Here is a 20,076-nt window from a genome sequence, read left to right on the forward strand (position 1 = left end):
ATCTTATTTAATTTTGACCTTATCTAATGTAATCCTAACTAATCTTGATTAACTATTGACAGTTGTGCTTGTGCTTCTACCTAGTTTCACATATAGAATTGAATGTTAATTAATTGCAATTCAAGCAAGTTGTATGCACGTCTGATTTCATCAAGATTGCAGTCACTAGATTTACTTGACTAAATCTCTAAATTTGAAACTCCAGCAGATTAGCCTCTCTTCTAAAATGGAAATCCAAAAGTGATATGTTACATCAGTTGAAAACTCACAAGTTAATAGGCACTCCCTGAAGGCTGAAATCTCTATGTAGCACACTTTTCTGCCAATCATTGGAGATTCAAAAGTTGTATCACATCAGTTTTTTTATTAACTGGCTAAATATGTCAATTTGAAATTCACTGTGCCCATACTTCAAAACTCACATTTCGTTGTGGCTGCTTTATATCTGACAGGATATTATATTCCTTAAAGGCTATAACATATCAGCTGTTGAACCTTGATCCCATTAAGTCAGTGAGAATTTATGCATTGCTAACCATTAAAACATGTTGATCTAACATTGATTCCCTACCAATAGCTACTGCTGCTAGCTTGTCTGCTTGTGGGATTCCATTCTTCAGAGCTTACTCCATTCCTTTAAGATGTAACTTCAGTTATTCCTTCAATACAGAACTATGAGAAACTCGACTGCTGACAAAGCTCAGTATGATTACAAAGGCTGACTCCCGTGGCAAACAAGTTGATAGCTGAAACTTTCAGCTTTCCACAGAATATGAAAAACCACCTTTTATATATATATGCAGGTTGCAGCTATGCTTATTGTGTGAAATGAAGTCAGTGCTGTGGAGTTCACTATGTATATTTCCTTTGTTACCATGGGTACTATCACCTGTGGCTACAGTTTTTCCTAACTTTTAACAATTTGTCATTAATCACATCAAAGACACCCCAACAATTTGTAACAAACTGAATATTGAATTAAAATTGAAAAAATCTTAAAACAGTGAAACACATATATGATAGTGATAGATTATTGTGACCTTTGACAATGCATAATTATTGCGGTTTGTGACAATTTACAAACAGTAAGAAACAGCAAGACTTTAATTGTGACTTTAATTGTTTTTTTTGTAGGTGAAGATGTGTGGACGTTATAACAGTGAGAAGATTAATGGCTCAATCATCCAAGGCAGCCGGCAGAGGTCAAAGGAAGGGCGGTGCTATTCGTGGTCCCCCCCCCCCCTCCAAGTGTTTCTGTTTCACCTTCTCTTGGTCATAGTGCCCCAAGTGCTTCAAGTGAAGCTGTAGGTGTTTCTCAGCCAGCATTAACATATGATGCTGTTGCAGCAAGACAACAAGCACAGCTAAAAAAATGCACTCTTTGGAAGTATGTAACCAAGAAGCAAGTGCCAAAGACTGGTCCGGGAGGGAATGTGCATTGGTCTTGTAATTTCTGCAAGGGTGAATTTAAGAGCACTTACATTCGAGGTAAGGGCCATTTGTTGGGCCTTCCTTGTGGAATTGGAGCATGCAAAAATATCAGTCCTAGAGAAAAAATGGATTTGGAAAGGGAGGATGCAGCAGGCTCTGGGAATGTGGTGGCAGCAAGCAGGAAAACTAGTAAAAATGAAGATCCTCTTCCATTCTTGAGGAATGCTAATAGTAGTCGATTTGGGAGAAAAGAAATTCAGCCAACAAAAAAGAGGGCAGCCCAAACTTATGGTGGTCCAATGGACAAGATTTTCCAGCGTGAGCAACGAGATGAGGTTGATCTTACATTGGCATTCTTTTTCTATCTCAACTTCATTTCTTTTAATGTTGCACGGTCTCCTATGTTTATTGAGATGTGTCGAGCTCTAGTTGATAGAGCTCCAGTTGGGTATGTGCCTCCAAGTTAAAAAAACTTAGAACCACATTGTTGGTTAAGGCAAGGAAGGAGGTGGATAAAATTCTACAACCTATTAAATCATCATGGATCTCATCTGGTGTCAGTATTGTTTCTGATGGATGGACAGATACAGCACGCCATCCTCTCATCAATTTCATGGTATATTCTCAAAATGGACCGGTTTTCTTGAAAGCAGTTGATGCTCTTGGACAATACAAGGATGCACAATATATGGGTGAGTTGTTTATTAAAGTTATTGAAGAAGTAGGCATTGAAAGTTGTGTGCAAATCATCACAGATAATGCACCTGTTTGCAAAGCAGCTGGCTTGATTGTGGAAACTAAATATCCACAAATATTTTGGACACCATGCATTGTTCACTCTTTGAATTTAGCACTCAAATCTATTGCTTCAGATGTGACATGGATTCGCAATCTTATTGAGGATGCACGCCATATCCGAAATTTTGTGCAAAACCATACCAATGCCCTCACAATATATAAAGAGTACACACATCTATCCTTGTTGAAGATTGCAGATACCGGTTTGCTTCCTCATTCATCATGCTTAAGAGGTTGAAGGAGGTGAAGGCCGCTCTTGGGGCCATGGTTATTTCAGATCTTTGGTCTTTTTGGAGAAAGACGGATCAAACAGCTTCAAAAAAGGTAAAGGACATAGTGTTAGATGATGGTTGGTGGGAGAGGGTGGATCTTACCATAAAGATCATGAACCCTATCATTTCTTTCTTGCAGTTTGCAGACACGGACCAACCCATCTTAGGAGAGGTTTATGAGGGTTGGGATTCCATGATTGAGTCTGTGAAGACTATTGTTATGGAGAATGAGTGCCCTGCATATGAGACATCAGCAGAGAGCTTATGGTCCACCGTATAGGATATTCTTGTCTCTAGGTGGGATAAGAATTGCACACCTTTGCATTGCTTAGCTCACTCTTTGAATCCCAAGTACTACAGTCAAGAGTGGCTCCGTGGTGGGACCTCACACAGATACCCTCCTCACATTGATGGAGAGATTTCACAGGGGAGGAAAATAGCATCCAGAAGGATATTTTAGGATAACACATCTTTTCTTGAGGTGGAGGAAGGCTTTGTAGAGTTTTCCACCGGCACCAGGAGATTTGGGGGGTATGATGTACTTGGAGATAGGGGAGTCAAAAGTGCCTATGCATGGTGGGCAACTCATGGGGCAACATCCCCTATTCTACAACAGTTAGCCTTGAGGGTCCTCTCTCAAATTACTTCATCTTCTTGTTGTGAGAGGAATTGGAGCACTTACGGGAATCTATATAGTTTGAAAAAGAGCAAGCTTGAGCAATCCAGGGCAGAGACAATGGTGTATGTGCACACCAACCTTCGTCTTATTTACAGGCAGAGACAGGAGTGGTTGAAGGGAAAAACAAAGATGTGGGATGTGTTTCCTGATGATATGGGCTTGGACGACAGTATTGAGTTGGCATTAGCCAACATGGATCTTAATGACCCAGTGCTAGAGCCAGTGACTTTTGATGATGAGACACAGCATCTTGAGGGGTCATCCTCCACACCAACAAATGCAGCAGCAGATCCTGGATTGGGCATAGAGGAGGAGGATGGAGTACAGTCAGATGGCAGTGGCAGTGATGGTGACTATGACATAGAGGACATGGACTATTGATAGAGTGATGAGTCATGACTCATGGACCAGTACCGAGCTATGAAATTCCTACTTATTTTGTATCTAGTATCTACTCTTTTGTATTTTCCATTGTCATTCTCTCAGGAGTCAGTATCTACTATGATCTATCTATGTACATTGTAAACACTGAACAGTGATACATTTTGATTTTGATGACTTAATGGAAAATCTGCATTTTATGGTTTTAATATCTAAGTTCTAAATTTATAATTAGTAGTAAGTACTTACTACTTAGTTTCTTATGTGCTTGTAAGTTGTAAATTTTGATTCTATTTATTTTTTTAAAGTGAACTATGAACTTTGAGAAGTAATTATATTTTAATTTGATTAGATAAGCTGCAACCTGCAATTTAATATGGATAAAAAACTATATTTCGGTATATATATATATATATATATATATATATATATATATAAAACGTGTCCCCCGTGTCCTGTTTCCAGGTCACTGCGTTTCGTATTGAATACTCGTATTTACGTGTCCTCCGTGTCTCGTGTCCTCGTGTCATGTGACTTAGGTGACCATTGTATTAATATTCATGTTGAGTGGTCAGACCACCGTAGAGGGCTTTTGATACAATAAATAATGTATAGGTAAACAGTGTATTCTCTGATAATAATTTGGGTATCTATATGAGCAGCCTATGTCAAGATAACATTTTGTAACGAAATTTTATGTCACTTAAGACGTTTTCACTCTCTCCACTCCTGTGTTTAGAATTGCTGTTTTCATATTCTATATTTCTTACTCTAACTGCATAAAATACTTCAATTATCTAGTATGAACATATTTTAAGCCTTCGACTGAAACATTGATGGTGCCTACAGTGTTACAGATGACATATCAAGCACACACAAAACTCTCATTACAAGTTGTACTGACCTGCATCCAAGACAAGAACCTTGTCACAGCTTATTATGCTTGATATTCTATGTGCAATACTGATAACTGTACAGTCCGCAAACTCAGTCTTAATTGTATTCTGCAACACTAAATCTGTGTGGGTATCAACTGATGCAGTTGCCTCATCAAGAATGAGGATTTGACGTCGTCTTAAAAGAACCCGGCCAAGACAAATAAGTTGCTTTTGTCCCATGCTCCAGTTTTCTCCCTTTTCAGCAACTGCAAGATGACAACAATTTTTTCAACACTGAATTTATAACAATATGATTCACCTTAGTTCGTGATTTTTCAAAAGGTTTGCTTTACAATTTCAATTCAATTATTCAAACAGGTACTGCAAAGCATATTGATACACTATTTTGAAGAAAGTCATGTAATGAATTTTCATTGGCATACATACCAAGGGTATCGAGTTTTTCTTCCTGTCGAGAAATCACATCTGCTAGAAGGCATTTCTCCAATGACTACAAAAGCATTAGAAATTGTTCAAATTAATGACGAAAAATAAAGGAAAAGGTGATTATTATAATAGTAAGCTGCACAAACATTTATTCCATCTCTCCATCAAGACATTAACCAAGAAAATTATGTGAAATAAGATCAGTCAAATAATTTTATTAATCTGTGATGAATGGCCACAAAAATATCTGCCTGAACTTTAAAATCAAGAAAGACCAGAAAAAAGATCAGTTATAGAAAAAATTAAAAACTACACTTAGAAATGAAAAGAGGAAACTGAAGTACACCTTGAATGTCTACACATGGACTTTAGATACAAATATCAAATGTCTACACATGGACTTTAGATACAAATATTAGTCACTTTACGACTACCTCTCATGGAAATGGTCATACTTTGAATGACTTACTTAACGCAGTTGAATCCCAGAAAATGATATCTAATATAATGCACTGCGTAAATCCCCCATACTAAGATTTAAAAAAATAAAGATGCCCTGCAAATCAAGTTCTTTTGGGCATAGGCATTACAAGTTATCCTACACAGTTAGATTACAGGCAATACATCTTTCTCTCTCTCTCTCAAGCTCACATATGTGGAAGGACTCTCTCTCTCAGTTCGCAGATTTTCTGGGCAGTTTCTGTTCCAAAGGTTGAAATTTTCTGGGCAACTACAGGCGCCGAAATTGTAACAACCCCCCTTGTCTAACCGGACAAGATTACTAGGTTACCTAACTCTTGAGTATGGTTACAAGAATGGGGTAGTTGCCTCCATTTTTTTTGCTCTCCATGATAGAAGATTAAGTATAGTTACAACCCTCCCCTTAACTCGGTACCAACTTCTCTATTCAATTGTAGTTTCAGTCCTTAGTGACAGTCTTAGTGAGGATATTTGAAGAAACAAGGACTGGTGATAATAGCTGCTTAGTCCTTAATGAGGTATAGAAGTAGTACTAACAGTAGGATTTATATAAGGAACCACTATTGATTTTGGGTAGCATTGGATGTGCTCTAGCTCTGAAATTTGGTGAAGGGGCTAGAACACATGAGATCTCCAAGACTTAGAAATCGTTTGGAGAAATTCCACCCGGATGAGGAGTTATTAAAATAATTAATATTTTTAATGGGTTCCTAAGTCTAAACTTAGGAAAATAAAAATATTAATGTGTATTAATAAAATATGGGTGAGAAAGTTCTAAGTGACGAGGATCAAGCCAGTTCTAATCTTAGCCATTGATTAGGGACTTAATTTCGGCCGTTGATTCATCAACAGGAAAGGTATAAGAAGGGGCTTGAGGGTCAATTGGAGATACACCAAGAGATCAAAGAGTTTGATTTTTCTGGGGCCAGGTTTGCTAAGAAAATCGAGCTAGTGATCTGAGTTGCAGTGAGAGGCAATTTGGGGCAGTTCGGCAAGGGATTTCTGGGTTGTTATTTACTGGTGCATTTTGGTGTAATCCCGTGGGTTTTGGAAAAATGTTGGCATAAAATTTTATAAAGAAAATTATCAGAAAAATATCTCAAAATCCCCGAAAAGGGACATTACAAAGTGCCATAAAAGTAGTTTACCCTTGTATACCCTGTGATAAATTTAATGAGTTGCTTCCCTCTCTTGTAAAGCTCATTAATCCATCCACACTCTTTATGCTTCACAATATCATGCATCAAAAGGTTCAATGTGTGCACCAAGCACATGGACCAAAATATGTGTGGATGAGTAAGCTCAATAATTTTTCCTGTTGCCTTATAATTTGTTGCATTATCAGTGATCACTTGAACCACATTATTAGGACCAACAACTTTGATTGATTGCAATAGGAGATCTGCAATGTTTTAGGTAGTTGCAATGGTGGAGGAGTCATGAGATGTAATAAATACTGCACCACTAGCAAAGAAACCAAGAACATTTATCAAATGTTGGTTACTAACATTTGTCCACCAATCTGATACAATGGATACCCCACAATGTTGAAAAGTGTAACTAGATTCGGTCTTCATAATGACATGTGTAATTGTGATTTTATGTAATTGATGTAAAGAAGAAAAATAAAATTATTATTGTAATGCTTGTCTCATGGGTTTCATGAGCAAGGAATTTTATTTTTAGTGATGGCTCCCATTGTCAATTTGAGCCTATGTCATGTATGAAGGACCCTTCTTAGGCAAGTTACACATTTGTATGAGTCAGTAAATAAGTATAAAATCTCTCCAAGACAAGCACAAGACCTTTCCTTCAAGTCGGCTTCAAGATTGAATTAATAAATTCCTCCAACAAACATGTCGGCTCACCCTCTTCAAGTCAGCGTATTACAGGATCCAACAACTATAAATAGGGTTGTTCGGTTTTCATTTGAGACAGAAAATCGGTGGAGGAAGTTTGAAGTCTGAAGTGCGAAGGTCATCAAATAGGAGCCCTATAACTAGCAAGGTGAAGAAAAGGAGCAGCGAGGTCATCATATTTGTTTTTGGGACTGTTTTAGGGTTGATCTCCTCTCACACGTGTGAAGGAGAGGACTGTTATTACTGCAGAAAAGGCGAAGTTTGTTTTGTTGTGACAGAAGTTGAACTCAAGAAGCCGAGTTGGAAGAGAAGACCATTCAGGCCAAGCGGAGGAGATTAAGGGGTAGGATCACCATATATATCTCACATGTGTTGCATCAAAGGTTCCCAAGGAGGCTGAAGTAAGGTACAAGTCTGAAGCAGAGAAGAGGAAACTGAATTCTAAAGGGTAGCCAACAAGGAGGGAGAAGCAGATGTTTGACTATTGTTGACTCAAGCAAGAAGGATCCCATCAAGGAAGGTCTGTGACTTGGTCATGGAGTGGAAAATAGGTCAAGGGTCTTGGTCTTCGTCAATTGAGGTCTCTAGAAGAAGAAGAATTTGTTTGGGTTTTCCTCTCAAGTGGGAGAGGTTTTGGCCTTGGCTGATAGCCTGTATTATGTCTCTTGTCTCTTTATGGTTTATGCATTGGTAGTTGCTTGATGAAGAAGAACACTAATAATCTAAGAAAGAGAAGATCCTAATTTAAGAAAGTAAAAATCATTCACAAGAAGTTATCATAAGAAAAAAAATCACCTATTCCTTGAGGCCCTAGATTTCTCAACATGCTATTAGAGCTAAGGTGTCAAGACAAGGAAAGGAAAGGAAGCTTAGTAAAGAACACTCAAGGGTTGAAGCATTGAATGAAAGGATTCAAAGAAATAACAAGACATCAAGAAGGACATCCCTAAAGCAAACTTGATCCATAATAAAAGCAGTAAAGAAGTATACCCTCAAGATCATTCCATGATGGAACAAAAGGTCTGAACTATTTTCATCATTCTAATCTACAATAGCCACAGAACCGAAACTCTGAGGCATAGTCAGAATTTAGATCCTCTTCTAGTTCAAGAAAAAGAAATGGATACAAGTCAAGACAAGGAAAGATAATATTCGACAAAGACAAGGTTATTCTGGGCACAAAATTCTCAAGGTTTGATAGCTAAGAAGTTACAGCAAGCTACATCTATCTCTCAGGACATTGGAAAAGACCCAATCTCATTTCAAGATCAAGAAAAAGTTTTGGCTACAAGTTCTTCATCAAGAAGGAAGACCTCAACATTTAAAGTGACACTAATTCACTATTTCAAAAGGACTTAAGGTATAATTCAAAGAAAAGTGAAGTTAGTTTTGCATCTCATGATCATCAGGAGCTACCACAGAACCTAAGAAAGATAGATCTCCTCAAGAAGACCAAGAATTACATATCATCACTAATTACATTTTATGAAGAATCGGATCCAAAACAGCACTAAGTACATGCACCTCTCATACTCTCTCAATCAATCATTCAAAAGGTACTGATAATCAACTATATATTTCTTTAAAGTAAACAATTCATCTACAGGAAGAAAGTACAATGAGAAGAATTCCCTTATGAAGTTCTATTGTACAAAAGCCCTATAGCCTTCATGATAACTGAAAGAAGCTACAAGCATTCCATGCCTTAAAGGAATTCGTGGAAAAGCAAGTCCCATCAGAAGAACGGTAAAAGAATTATGAAAGATGGCAATAAGGACAACAAAGATACCTTTGTGAAGGAACCAAGGTATCACAGGTAGGTATCTATAAGGTATGTATGATATTTTTATTTTTAAAGGGGTCCATGATAAGATAGGGTTAAAGTTATGGCTCCAAGGTTTGTATTTTGAACTATAGATAGCTCATAAGAAACCCTAGTCTCAAGATATTTATTCCCTATGATTTGACTTCTAGGGTTTTCTAATTCTAGGGCATGGATAAAGCCTAGTGTGACATAAAATGGCCTAGGGTTTGAACTTAAGAAACCCTAGGATGACCTATGAATTACATAAAAACCCTAGAAAGATAACTTGACATCATGCTTTGGTATTGTATTCTTTGCTTGGAGAACTTGTTAATTAATATTGCAGGTACAAGAAGTAAAGATGGATGGGTTGATCCTTTAAGAAGCATGATAGAAGGAGGCAACTATATGAACCCTTAGATCCTTAGACTCCATTCATGATGTAAAAACTATGGATAGCACGGAGAAACAGCAGATGAAAGATCTCTGCCATGGTTAAAGAATCATTAAATGCATCATGTCAAGGAGATGCCTTCATGAAAGCATATAATTAAAGCAAGAACCTGTGACATCATCTAGACTAAAAGATAGCTAAAGAAGAAGTCTAAGACAATCACCAATAGAAGGATGTAACTCTTGGGAACCCCATTAGAAGCATAAGTGATACTTATGGGAAAAAAACAGGTCATCAAGTACAAAGCTCATCATACAAAAAGGAAACATGTGTTGGATGAGGATGATCAAAATCCTCCATTGAAATCTTCATTGGAAGGTTCACCGATCAAGAGAGGAAGTAAGTGTTTCAGCAGGAATTCCAACTTGTGGAATTCATGGGATGATGGTATGATGACATAAAAGGTAAAGCAAGTCAAGGGATTAAAGCTCTTTCAATCAAGGAAGCTGTTGCAGGAAGTTTGGATGACCCAAAGGAGAATGAGGTATGTATGTTTTCATTTGATAAAATTTAGAGTCATGTCACATGGTTGCAAGTAATATGGATCAATGCTCTATCTTAAGAGTGTGATCAAAGGAAAAAGCATATCCTCCTCTGAAAGGATGCAAGAAGGCATGGGTCACATATTGACTAGATGAAATCAACATAATATGTCATCATCTGAAAAATGAGGTGGTTGACAAAATCGAAGGAACTACGAGCAAAAATTCTTGGAAGAAAATGTGTGAAGAAAGAAAGAAAGAGATCGTGGAATGTGCAACTATGAAGGAAATCAACATCTGAAAACTGAAAGATTTGACTATGATATCTCCTGAAAGATATGAAGACTCTAATGGAAGTTTGAAAAAATGGAGACCCATGACAATAGATATCTTTGGGAGATGTGTCAATATGTATGCAGGATGTTGATGCAAACTAGAAGATGTCATGATGAAAGACCATCACAAAGGTAATTTTGATTTAATTTCCTATTTTTGAATGATATTTAGATGGGCTTATGCAGGGCTTCCTAGGGAAAAGCTATGAATGTCTTCCAGTGATGATGACCATGTAGTAGGATGAAAGATCCTTGGCATGAAGTAAGACAAGATATGGACTAATGGATCACTTTCCAATGAAAGGAATGATAACATGGCTCAATGTTAATTTTAGGTAGGTTCTATGCTAGAGCAATTTATTTCAATTTTCATAGCATTAAAGTAAACTGCAGATAGAACACAAATATAAATCGCAGAATACAAGCCAAGACAAGAGGACACAAGATGTGGCGCTAGCCAGGGACAAACCCCAATGTGGGGAAACCCTTGATCAATTCTTCTTTTATGTTCTTCAAAGTTTAGCAGAGAAAGAGAGAGAGAGTACATTTGCGATAGAAGTCAACATTTTGACTTTTGATATCGCATGAGATCAGTTGAAGACATATTGCTTCAATTGATTCTCCAAGGTGACTGCTTCACCTATCGTAGTGTTTCATTTCGTCATGGTGTTGCACCTAGTCATCGAGTTGTTCCCATCACTGAGTTGCTCCCATTACCATGCAACAATTCATCATCATGTTGCACTATGTTGTGCTTCATCTTCTCAGCGGTGTACTCAAACATCACTGAGCTCAACGTCACGGATCTGTATTTAATGTTGAACACATTATTGATATGCAATGCCTGCTATGCTACACACATCATCAGTTGCACCTATCACTTATAGCTACATCGTGCAGCAGTATATCAGCGTTAGCTGCTTGCTATGGCTTGCAGCCTAGCAAAGCAGCTAGGCTATAGTTCAACCTTCCAGCAGACCTAAATTAGCATGTTGTCACCTACAGCAATCCAAGTTTATGCAGCAGATGGGACTTCTCGAATTAGGGCAACGTATGAAGCTGCCTTGGACACCTCAACAGGTCTGTCCACTTGCTCCTTCAACTTGGTCCTTTTGCAAGAAGAAACAAACCTTATACTGTCACACCATGCCACTTTCATGCTGACACTTTGCTGTGATTAGGGCACATTAGGTCCACCCTTAACTGCAGATTTGGACCACTTAGAACAGTGAATTAACATTCCTCTTGATAGCAAGTCATAACATAGAAATGAGGCCAGCTTTGACTGTGTATAGCAGCCTCTATTTGACTGTGGCTAGCTGCAGATAGGAGCATATATGAACGGTGGATCAAGGGCTCCTTATTACTGTGTGTAGGGCTTCTGAAGCACCTTCACAACTACGTCTAAGACTTCCTTTAGACCTGTGGCTAGAGTACCTTTGGACAGCAGCTAGGGCTTCTCCTTCAGCTGCATAATAGACCTCTTTACTGCGGCTAGGGTATGGCAAGATCCTTATATGAACAACGTATAAGGTGTCTCATGAACAACGTTAAGATGTTACCATGACTGCGTATAACTGTTTCCATGACCTGCGTATATATGTCTGCATGAACAGCATATAATTGTCTCCATGACTAGCGTGTAGATAGGTCTTCATAACTACGTTGGAATAAGTCTTCATGACTGTGTTGGATATCATCTGCAGCTAGGGCATCCAACGTATTCTTTAGTGTCTCTCCTCCAAAAAACCCAGGAGGTGGAGAGGAGATCACATGAAGAGGATATCAAAATGACTTCAAGTCCTCTCCTATTTATACTAAAACGTGGATGATGAATAGACATGTCTATTGGGCTTCTGAGCCTACTTAAGTTGTTGGACGACTTGACAATTTGTTTTATAACATAAATAAATTCATAACTTCATAAATACTTATCGAAATCGGATAATCTTTAGATCAATCCTACACCTCTCAATGAGAGGGATCCAATAAAAATATTGGTTGCCATAAATAAGATGACCCACATGGAGTTTGGCCCTAGTTGCCAATTTTAACACTCCCTCTCAACTAGGGAGAACTCCATCCACTGATCCATATGTCCGACTATTCTATCTCTGCCATCAATGCCTTGCACTGCTCTGCTCAACTCAGCTCTGCTCAACTTTGTTGGTTCTCCTCAGCTCTGTTGGCTCTGCTCTGCTCTGCTATGCTCTACTCTGCTTAGCTCTCCTCAACTATGCTCTGCTCTACTTAGCTCTTGCTGAGCTTTGCTTAGCACTGCTGAGCTCTGCTTAGCTCTGCTAAACCATGAAGAAGAAGAATTGATCGAGAATGTGTCATACCATTCTCCACTGACCCAAAGTCAGTCTCAGAGTGTGTACCACTGGTCCCAGACCAGTCCTCAACCAACCTGAAGTCAGTGTCATAGTAGGTACGACTCCTACCACTGGTCCCAGACCAGTACTCTACTGACTCGAAGTCAGTCTCAGAGTATGTACCACTGGTCCCAGACTAGTCCTCTAATAACCCTAAGTCAGTGTCATAATGGATACAACTCCTACAACTGGTCTCAGATCAGTATCATTGATCCCAGATCAATGAAGGTCATCCTAGCATAGGGAGTATGGTAGATACAACGATGCCCGTCCATCGGTACTACTATGGTCCCTGTCCTCATTTCCCTACTCATTGATCAGATGAGAGGTACTTCTCATGAGTCTCGGACTGCATGGGTAGTATGCCTTGTCAGGAGAACTCACCATCCTGTCCACTGGAGAGTGAATCATCCTATCCAGTGGATGCCACGGAAGAACTAATCATCCTGGCCAACAGGAGAGCGAATCATCCTGTTCCACAATCGCCATGGAGAACACATCATCTAGGCCTCACAGGAGAACTAATCATCCTGCTACACAATCGTTATGGAGAACACATCATCCAGACCTGACAGGAGAACTAATCATCCTGCTACACAATCATCATGGAGAACACATCATCCAGACCTCACAGGAGAACTAATCATCCTGCTACACAATCGTCATGGAGAACACATCATCCAGACCTCACAGGAGAACTAATCATCCTGCTACACAAGAGAGCGAATCATCCTGTCCCTCAAGAGAGCAAATCATCTTGTCCATAGGAGAACAAATCATCCTATCCATCGGAGAGCGAATCATCCTATCCAGTGCGCACCACCAGGGGAGGGTGAGTCACCTTGTGGTCGTATGATGCTCCAGTAAGAACCGCAAACCCCTAGAGCTCCCAGAGCTCAATGTATACAACATGCAGGACCCTTGTACAAGGGTCTCTTGACGATTCCAAGTCGTTCGGGAAAATCACAGATTTGATCTTTCCCCCTGGGGCTTAGGCAAAATGTAGTGACCTGTACATCATCTCATAGCGATGGAGCTTCCTTGCTCATAGACTTACCATATCCCAGATAAGGTAGTATCTGATGTCTATCTGCTAGAGCAATCGTTGAATACGAGATTCCTCAATCGAATCCCACCTCTGGTTGTCACAGAGAATCACAGTGGTATTCATCATGTGTACAAACAGCTCACTAAAGAGCTTCCCCAACTAGGCAGCTTCATACGATATCATATTCGTAGATATGTATCCGGTCTCGGTGGTGCTTGTAACAACCGACTTTTGATTCCTGCTCATCCATGATATCGAAGCAGAATCCAAAGAGAAACAACACTAAGAAGTGCTCTAGTCATCCTCCACACTGCCTGCCCAATCAGCATTCAAATAATCATGCAGTTTCATATTTCCGACAGTGTTTCTCAATCCATGAGAGATTGTGCCCTGAAGATATCTCAGAGGATTCTTGGCACCAGTCCAGTGAGGCTCAACCAAATATGAGCTCACCATGCTAACTACAAAACATATGTCCGGACGGAAGTTCACCAAGAACATCAACGCAAATGAGTTTATGAAACTCAGAGGCATTTCCCAAATCTGGTCTGACATCACTACCATATAACTTCTGAAAGTTAAGATCCTCGAGGTAGTCACAAGCTTGCAGTTTATCTTTCCACATTCGGAATCCAACTCCCTATGTCTTCTACAAATGAGACGGTCTGCACCTATCAGACATAGGTGCCGGTATGAGAGGTCTATCATCCACAACCTTTGGGAAATGGTTTGGATCGGTTTCACTCCTAGTGAATCTCAACTTCACCCGACAGCTATCAATCCTCTCATACTATGCCCGAGGTGTTTTGCTTCAAGCCATAGAGGGATTCCTTCCACCTGTATACATGAGATTCCTGAGCATGAATCTCAAACTCCTCGGGTTGTTCCAAACTGGTGGACCTGCTACATGCGGGGAATGGTCCCCTTGTAAGATTTTCCTTCGGTACATCTCAGATATGTACTTTCATGCTCTTTTTGAGTTCAGGCATCCCTGTCACCATCTGACTCACAGACCTTCGGTGCTATGTGTCAATGGACATGGCCCCCAATGGACTTCCTGCAACTTGATACAACCCTGAACTCAGAAACATCTTTGAAAATTCTATTTTCAAACACGTACCTTTCCATCGATGAGTGCCACCCTGAAACCTTTGACTTCCATTGCTGGAATGGACACCAGGGTCTTCTTGTGATTAGGTACATTAAAGAGATTCTGGGGTTCCTTGCTTTCTTTGAAGAGTCAACCATTTCCTTGATGACCTGTATTACCAGTCATTCCTTTGATCATTGAAGATGTCCCTGGAATGATTGTTATCTTCATCAAGAGATGTGTCTCTGCCATTCGGACACTCCTTCACATGATGGCCGAACTTATTGCAACCAAGGCATCTGCCTTTCCTTCCACTGTTAGATCTAAACTTCCCAATGACCTGATCTTTAGGTAGGCCATCAGAAACTTCCGCTATGCCATTCTGATAATATTCTTTGCTACACACATCATCAATTGCACATGTCACTTATAGCTACATCGTGCAACAGTATATCAGTCTTAGCTGCTTGCTATGGCTTGCAGCCTAGCAAAGCAGCTAGGCTATAGTTCCACCTTCCAGCAGACCTAAATTATCATGTTGTCACCTACAACAAACCAAGTTTATGCAGCAGATGGGACTTCTCGCATTAGGGCAGCGTATGAAGCTGCCTTGGACACCTCAACAGTTCTGTCCACTTGCTCCTTCAACTTGGTCCTTTTGCAAGAAGAAACAAACCTTATACTGTCACACCATGCCACTTTCACACTGACACTTTGTTGTGATTAGGGCACATTGGGTCCACCCTTAACTGTGGATTTGGACCACTTAGAACAGTGAATTAACATTCCTCTTGACAGTAAGTAATAACACAGAAATGAGGCCAGCTTTGACTGTGTATAGCAACCTCTATTTGACTGCGGCTAGCTGTAGATAGGAGCATATCTGAACAGTGGATCAAGGGCTTCTTATTACTGCATGTAGGGCTTTTGAAGCACCTTCCCAACTGCGTCTAAGACTTCCTTTAGACCTACGGTTAGGGTACCTTTGGACAACAACTAAGGCTTCTCCTTCAGCTACATAATAGACCTCTTTACTATGGCTAGGGTATGGCAAGATCCTTATATGAACAGCGTATAAGGTGTATCATGAACAACGTTAAGATGTTACCATGACTACACTGAACTGTGTGTAACTATTTCCATGACCTACATATATATGTCTGCATGAACAGCGTATAACTGTCTCCATGACCAGCGTGTAGATAGGTCTTCATAACTGCGTTGGAATAAGTCTTCATGACTGTGTTGGATATCATCTACAGCTAGTGCATCCAACGTATTCTTTAGTGTCTCTCCTTCTCCAAAAAACCCAAGACGTGGAGAGGAAACATGACCAGCGTGTAGATAGGTCTTCATAACTGCGTTGGAATAAGTCTTCATGACTGCGTTGGATATCATCTGCAGCTAGGGCATCCAACGTATTCTTTAGAGTCTCTCCTCCAAAAAACCCAAGACGTGGAGAGAAGATCACATGAAGAGGATATCAAAATGACTTCAAGTCCTATTCTATTTATACTAAAACGTGGATGATGAATAGACACGTCTATTGGGCTTCTGAGCCTACTTAAGTTGCTGGCCGACTTGACAATTTGTTTTATAACATAAATAAATTCATAAATTCATAAATACTTATCGGAATCAGATGATTTTTAGATAATCCTACACCTCTCGATGAGAGGGATCCAATAAAAATATTGGCTGCCATAAATAAGATGACCCACATGGGCCCTAGTTGCCAATTTTAACACTCAAAGACGAAAGTGATGGATGGTTTATGCCCTATGTAGAAGTCTCAAACATGAAGCCTCCCGGATGATGAAAAAGAAGTTCATGACATCGTAAGGAGTTCTTAAAGCAGTTGGTTGTCCCATCATCTCCACCTGAGGAGTTGTTGTAGCTCCCTAATTAAGAGGGAGCCTGGCAACAAGTTTCTTATTTGGTAGAAACTTGGAAGCAAAATTCCTAAGCCAAGAGGGAGCTTAGGTACATTCCTTCCGTAGGAATGAGTACATTCCTTTATTGGAATATATATGTCCTCCCTAATTAAGAGGGAGAGATAGACACGTCATGTTGAAATTTCTAAGTATTACCCGTTAAAAATTTTCTCTGTGTTCTCTGGTTTATTTCTCCTGCTTGTTAGAACAAGTTATTTAAACATATAAATATCGAAATAAACACAATACAATCTCAACCATCTACAGATCAACAACTAAAAGAAATAGAAAACACATAAGTGACACCGTTATTTTTGGACAACGCGTCCCCAGAAGAACACAACATGGGAAAACCGGTGCAACAATTCTTACGGTTAGTTTGTTATGCAGCCTATCTGAGTACAATTGGGTGCTAAACCGGCTCACCCGACAGAGAAAATAATCTGGAAGTAATACCTCTCTATTCGGAAGCAGATATTTAGAAAATCTGCCCCACGAAACCCTCTCCAACACCCTCTGAAGCTCAACGTCAGCCCACCTGGCCTCAGTGTCATACCAAAACCCCATGCGTCAGCCCTCTGAGGCACTGCACAGCCTCTACGGCCCTATGTGTCACTCTTGCAGCCTCTGCGTGGATGATGCAGGCTCTTCTGGGCTCTACGCAGTCCCTGCTAGCTTTGCATGGCTCTCTCTGGCTCAGTGTCTGCTTCTCTCTGCTTCTGCGCTAGTCTCTCGACACTATCTCTGCCTCTCTGTCTCGTACTCACTGCCCCTCGCTGCAAACTGATCACTGATTTGACTTTTCTTAGCGAACCTTGCTCTAGAAAATCAAATGACTGGTCACTCTGGTGTATTCTCCAACTGACCCTCAAGCCTCTTATAATTTTCTTGTTGGTCCTTCAACAGCTAAGATTGCATCTCTAATCAACGTCTAAGATTAGATTTGGCTTGATCCATGTCATTTGGAACCTTCTAACTCGGTTTTATATTAATACCCATTAATATTTTATTTTTCCTAAGTTTAGAATTAGGAACTCCATTAAAAATATTAATTATTTTAATATCTCCTTAACTAGGTAGAATTTGCCCAAACCATTTTTGAGTATTGGAGATCTCATGTGCTTTAGCCTCTCCACCAATTTTCATGGCTATAGCACATCTGATGCTACCCCAAATCAACACTCCCTCTTAGCGAAGATTGTGCTCTAGTAATACTCCACACTGAGCATCACTCTGATTATATGGCACCAGTACCTGTGTTGATGCTAGCCCTCCTCACCCAACATCCTCTACACTATTGCATCTTGTATTCCTGCCCATGGCCCTACCACTGCCACTGCTGCATCTATATGGCAGTTCTCTCTGCGTACCTGTTGTTGCTGGTCCTTTCTCCCAACACTACATCTGCACTGCAACCCCCTCTCATCATGTTACATCGTGCTACTGCTAACTGCTACTGCACTACAACCCAGTTACTGAGAAGTAAGTAACTGATCCACCCAACTACTGACATCCCTGTCAGGCTATAAACACTCTCGATGCTGAAGCTCTCTCTGCCGCTATCATGTGCTCCCTCTACGCTGCTGCAACAACTCCATGGATCTCGCACTGCTGCAAACCTCTCTGTGCCATCTTGCACTGTTGCAACCTCCTCTGTGCCTCTTGCACTGCTGCTGCCTGCTAGCTTTGCGCTGCCCAGGACTACTGCATTGTAACACTTTCTGTCACTTCATCTGCATCTGTTTCTACCAACATCTGCCAGTCTTGCTACTTCTCACTTCGGGGCTCCCATAGCAAGGATCTGATCCAAGAGTTTGGGTACCTCAAGGATCCTGCCCCTCATCGCCTGTGGTCTTCCTGACTACAGCTCGATGTTTCCCCACCTCTTCTCTAGAGGTACATGAGCACTCATGGCACAATCATCATCCTCCTCTACCTCCTTTTCTGCCTTCGCTGGTGTTGCCTTGGAGTCAGATGCCTCTCCCTTAGTCTTCTTCCTCAGACACTGGTTCACATAATGACCCAGTTCCCCACAGTTGAAGCACTTAACCTTGGAGAGGTCCTCTTTCTTCCTCTTCTCCTGCTTCCCTGCAGATGCCAAAGCTACATCCTCTTCCTCTTCCTTCTTGATCCGGACTCCTTTACTGCTACTTCCTGTCTTGGATAGTCGACTGATCTCTTCTTGGCAAAGAGCTGCCCACAATTCTTCCCAATCTGGAAGAGTCGCCCTGCCTAGACTGCTCTGGAGTCCTGGACAAATGTCTCCCACTCCTCGGAGTCTGCTTTTAGGGTGGTCCTCACCATCAACTCCTAATCCGGCGTGGCCCCTATGGAAGTCAATTGGTCCCAGATCTCCTCCAATCTACCAAAGAAGTGGTCTATCTGCTCCCCTTTCTACATCTGGTATGACCGTAGCTGATTCTCAAGTAACATCTTCCTCTGCATGGAAGTATGTTCGTACAACGTCTTCAAGGTGTCCCACATTTCCTTTGTCATGTCCTTCTCGACAATATGTTGGACCACATGATCTTTGACCCCATCAAGGATGATGCATTTCGCCTTGGCCATTGCCTCCTCGTAGTTTTCGTTGCTAGTCGGGTCAACTGAGATAGCCACTGTTCTCAAGGCAAGGGCCTTCATGCGATGTCTATCTAGAATGGATAGGATCCTGGCCTTCTAGACCACAAAGTTAGATGCCCTGTCCAGCCTGCCCTGATCCCTCAGTCCATTCATGGCCATCTCTCTGCGCTTCCTTTTAACTCCTCCGAGTCTCTACTTCACTCTGGAAGTTCTCTCTTTGACTCCCTCTGAGTCTCTACTTCCTGTCTGGAAGTTCTCTGCTAGACTCCTTTTGAGTCTCGATTTCCCTCCTAGAAATCCACCTGCCAACTGTCGAGTCACACCTCTTCAATCTCTTATTCACCTGCAACATTGATCCGGATTCCTTGGCTAGAAATCCACCTCGGTAGCGACTCCCTCTACCTTGGTTTTGCCCCGTTAGGTACTGTTCAGTCTTGACAACAACAGTACCCCACCAACTTCACTCCTTGCAATCTACCCACAACTTCCTAAGCCCCAGCAACCTAAGGACTGAGCCTCTGGGCTCTACGCAATCTTGACACAAGCTGAAATGCTCCACTAGCCAACTACATCAACCCTCCTGGTCTCTACGTGGCTCTTCGTGAGCCTTTTCTGCCCTCCTCAGCCTCTGCACTGGCCTCTCTCTAGCCCGAACTAATGACGTAGTCTCTCTGCGTCAACCCTTCTCCGCTGCTTTCTATTAGGAACAACTTTTGTCACTCGGGACAGTTGTTTCTGCTACAAATGTT

The 20,076-nt window shown here is 40.8% G+C and overlaps 1 protein-coding gene across 2 annotated transcripts in view; it reads right to left on the reverse strand.

The window, feature by feature from the left end:
- LOC149143201 (ABC transporter C family member 14-like) overlaps positions 1-20,076 on the reverse strand; it is a 477,216-nt gene that overhangs the window by 84,550 nt on the left and 372,590 nt on the right. For both annotated transcript variants that reach the window (XM_089447332.1, XM_089447333.1), the window contains exons 11-12: positions 4,887-4,950; positions 4,466-4,705 (exon numbers count right to left, since the gene is read on the reverse strand). In XM_089447332.1, coding sequence (XP_089303458.1) covers positions 4,466-4,705; positions 4,887-4,950 — 304 coding nt within the window. The remainder of the gene's footprint in view (positions 1-4,465; positions 4,706-4,886; positions 4,951-20,076) is intronic.

Source organism: Pinus tabuliformis, chromosome X (assembly GCF_031772625.1).
Source record: "Pinus tabuliformis cultivar Carrire ecotype Pingquan chromosome X, CPIR1, whole genome shotgun sequence".
Lineage (NCBI taxonomy): Eukaryota > Viridiplantae > Streptophyta > Pinopsida > Pinales > Pinaceae > Pinus > Pinus tabuliformis.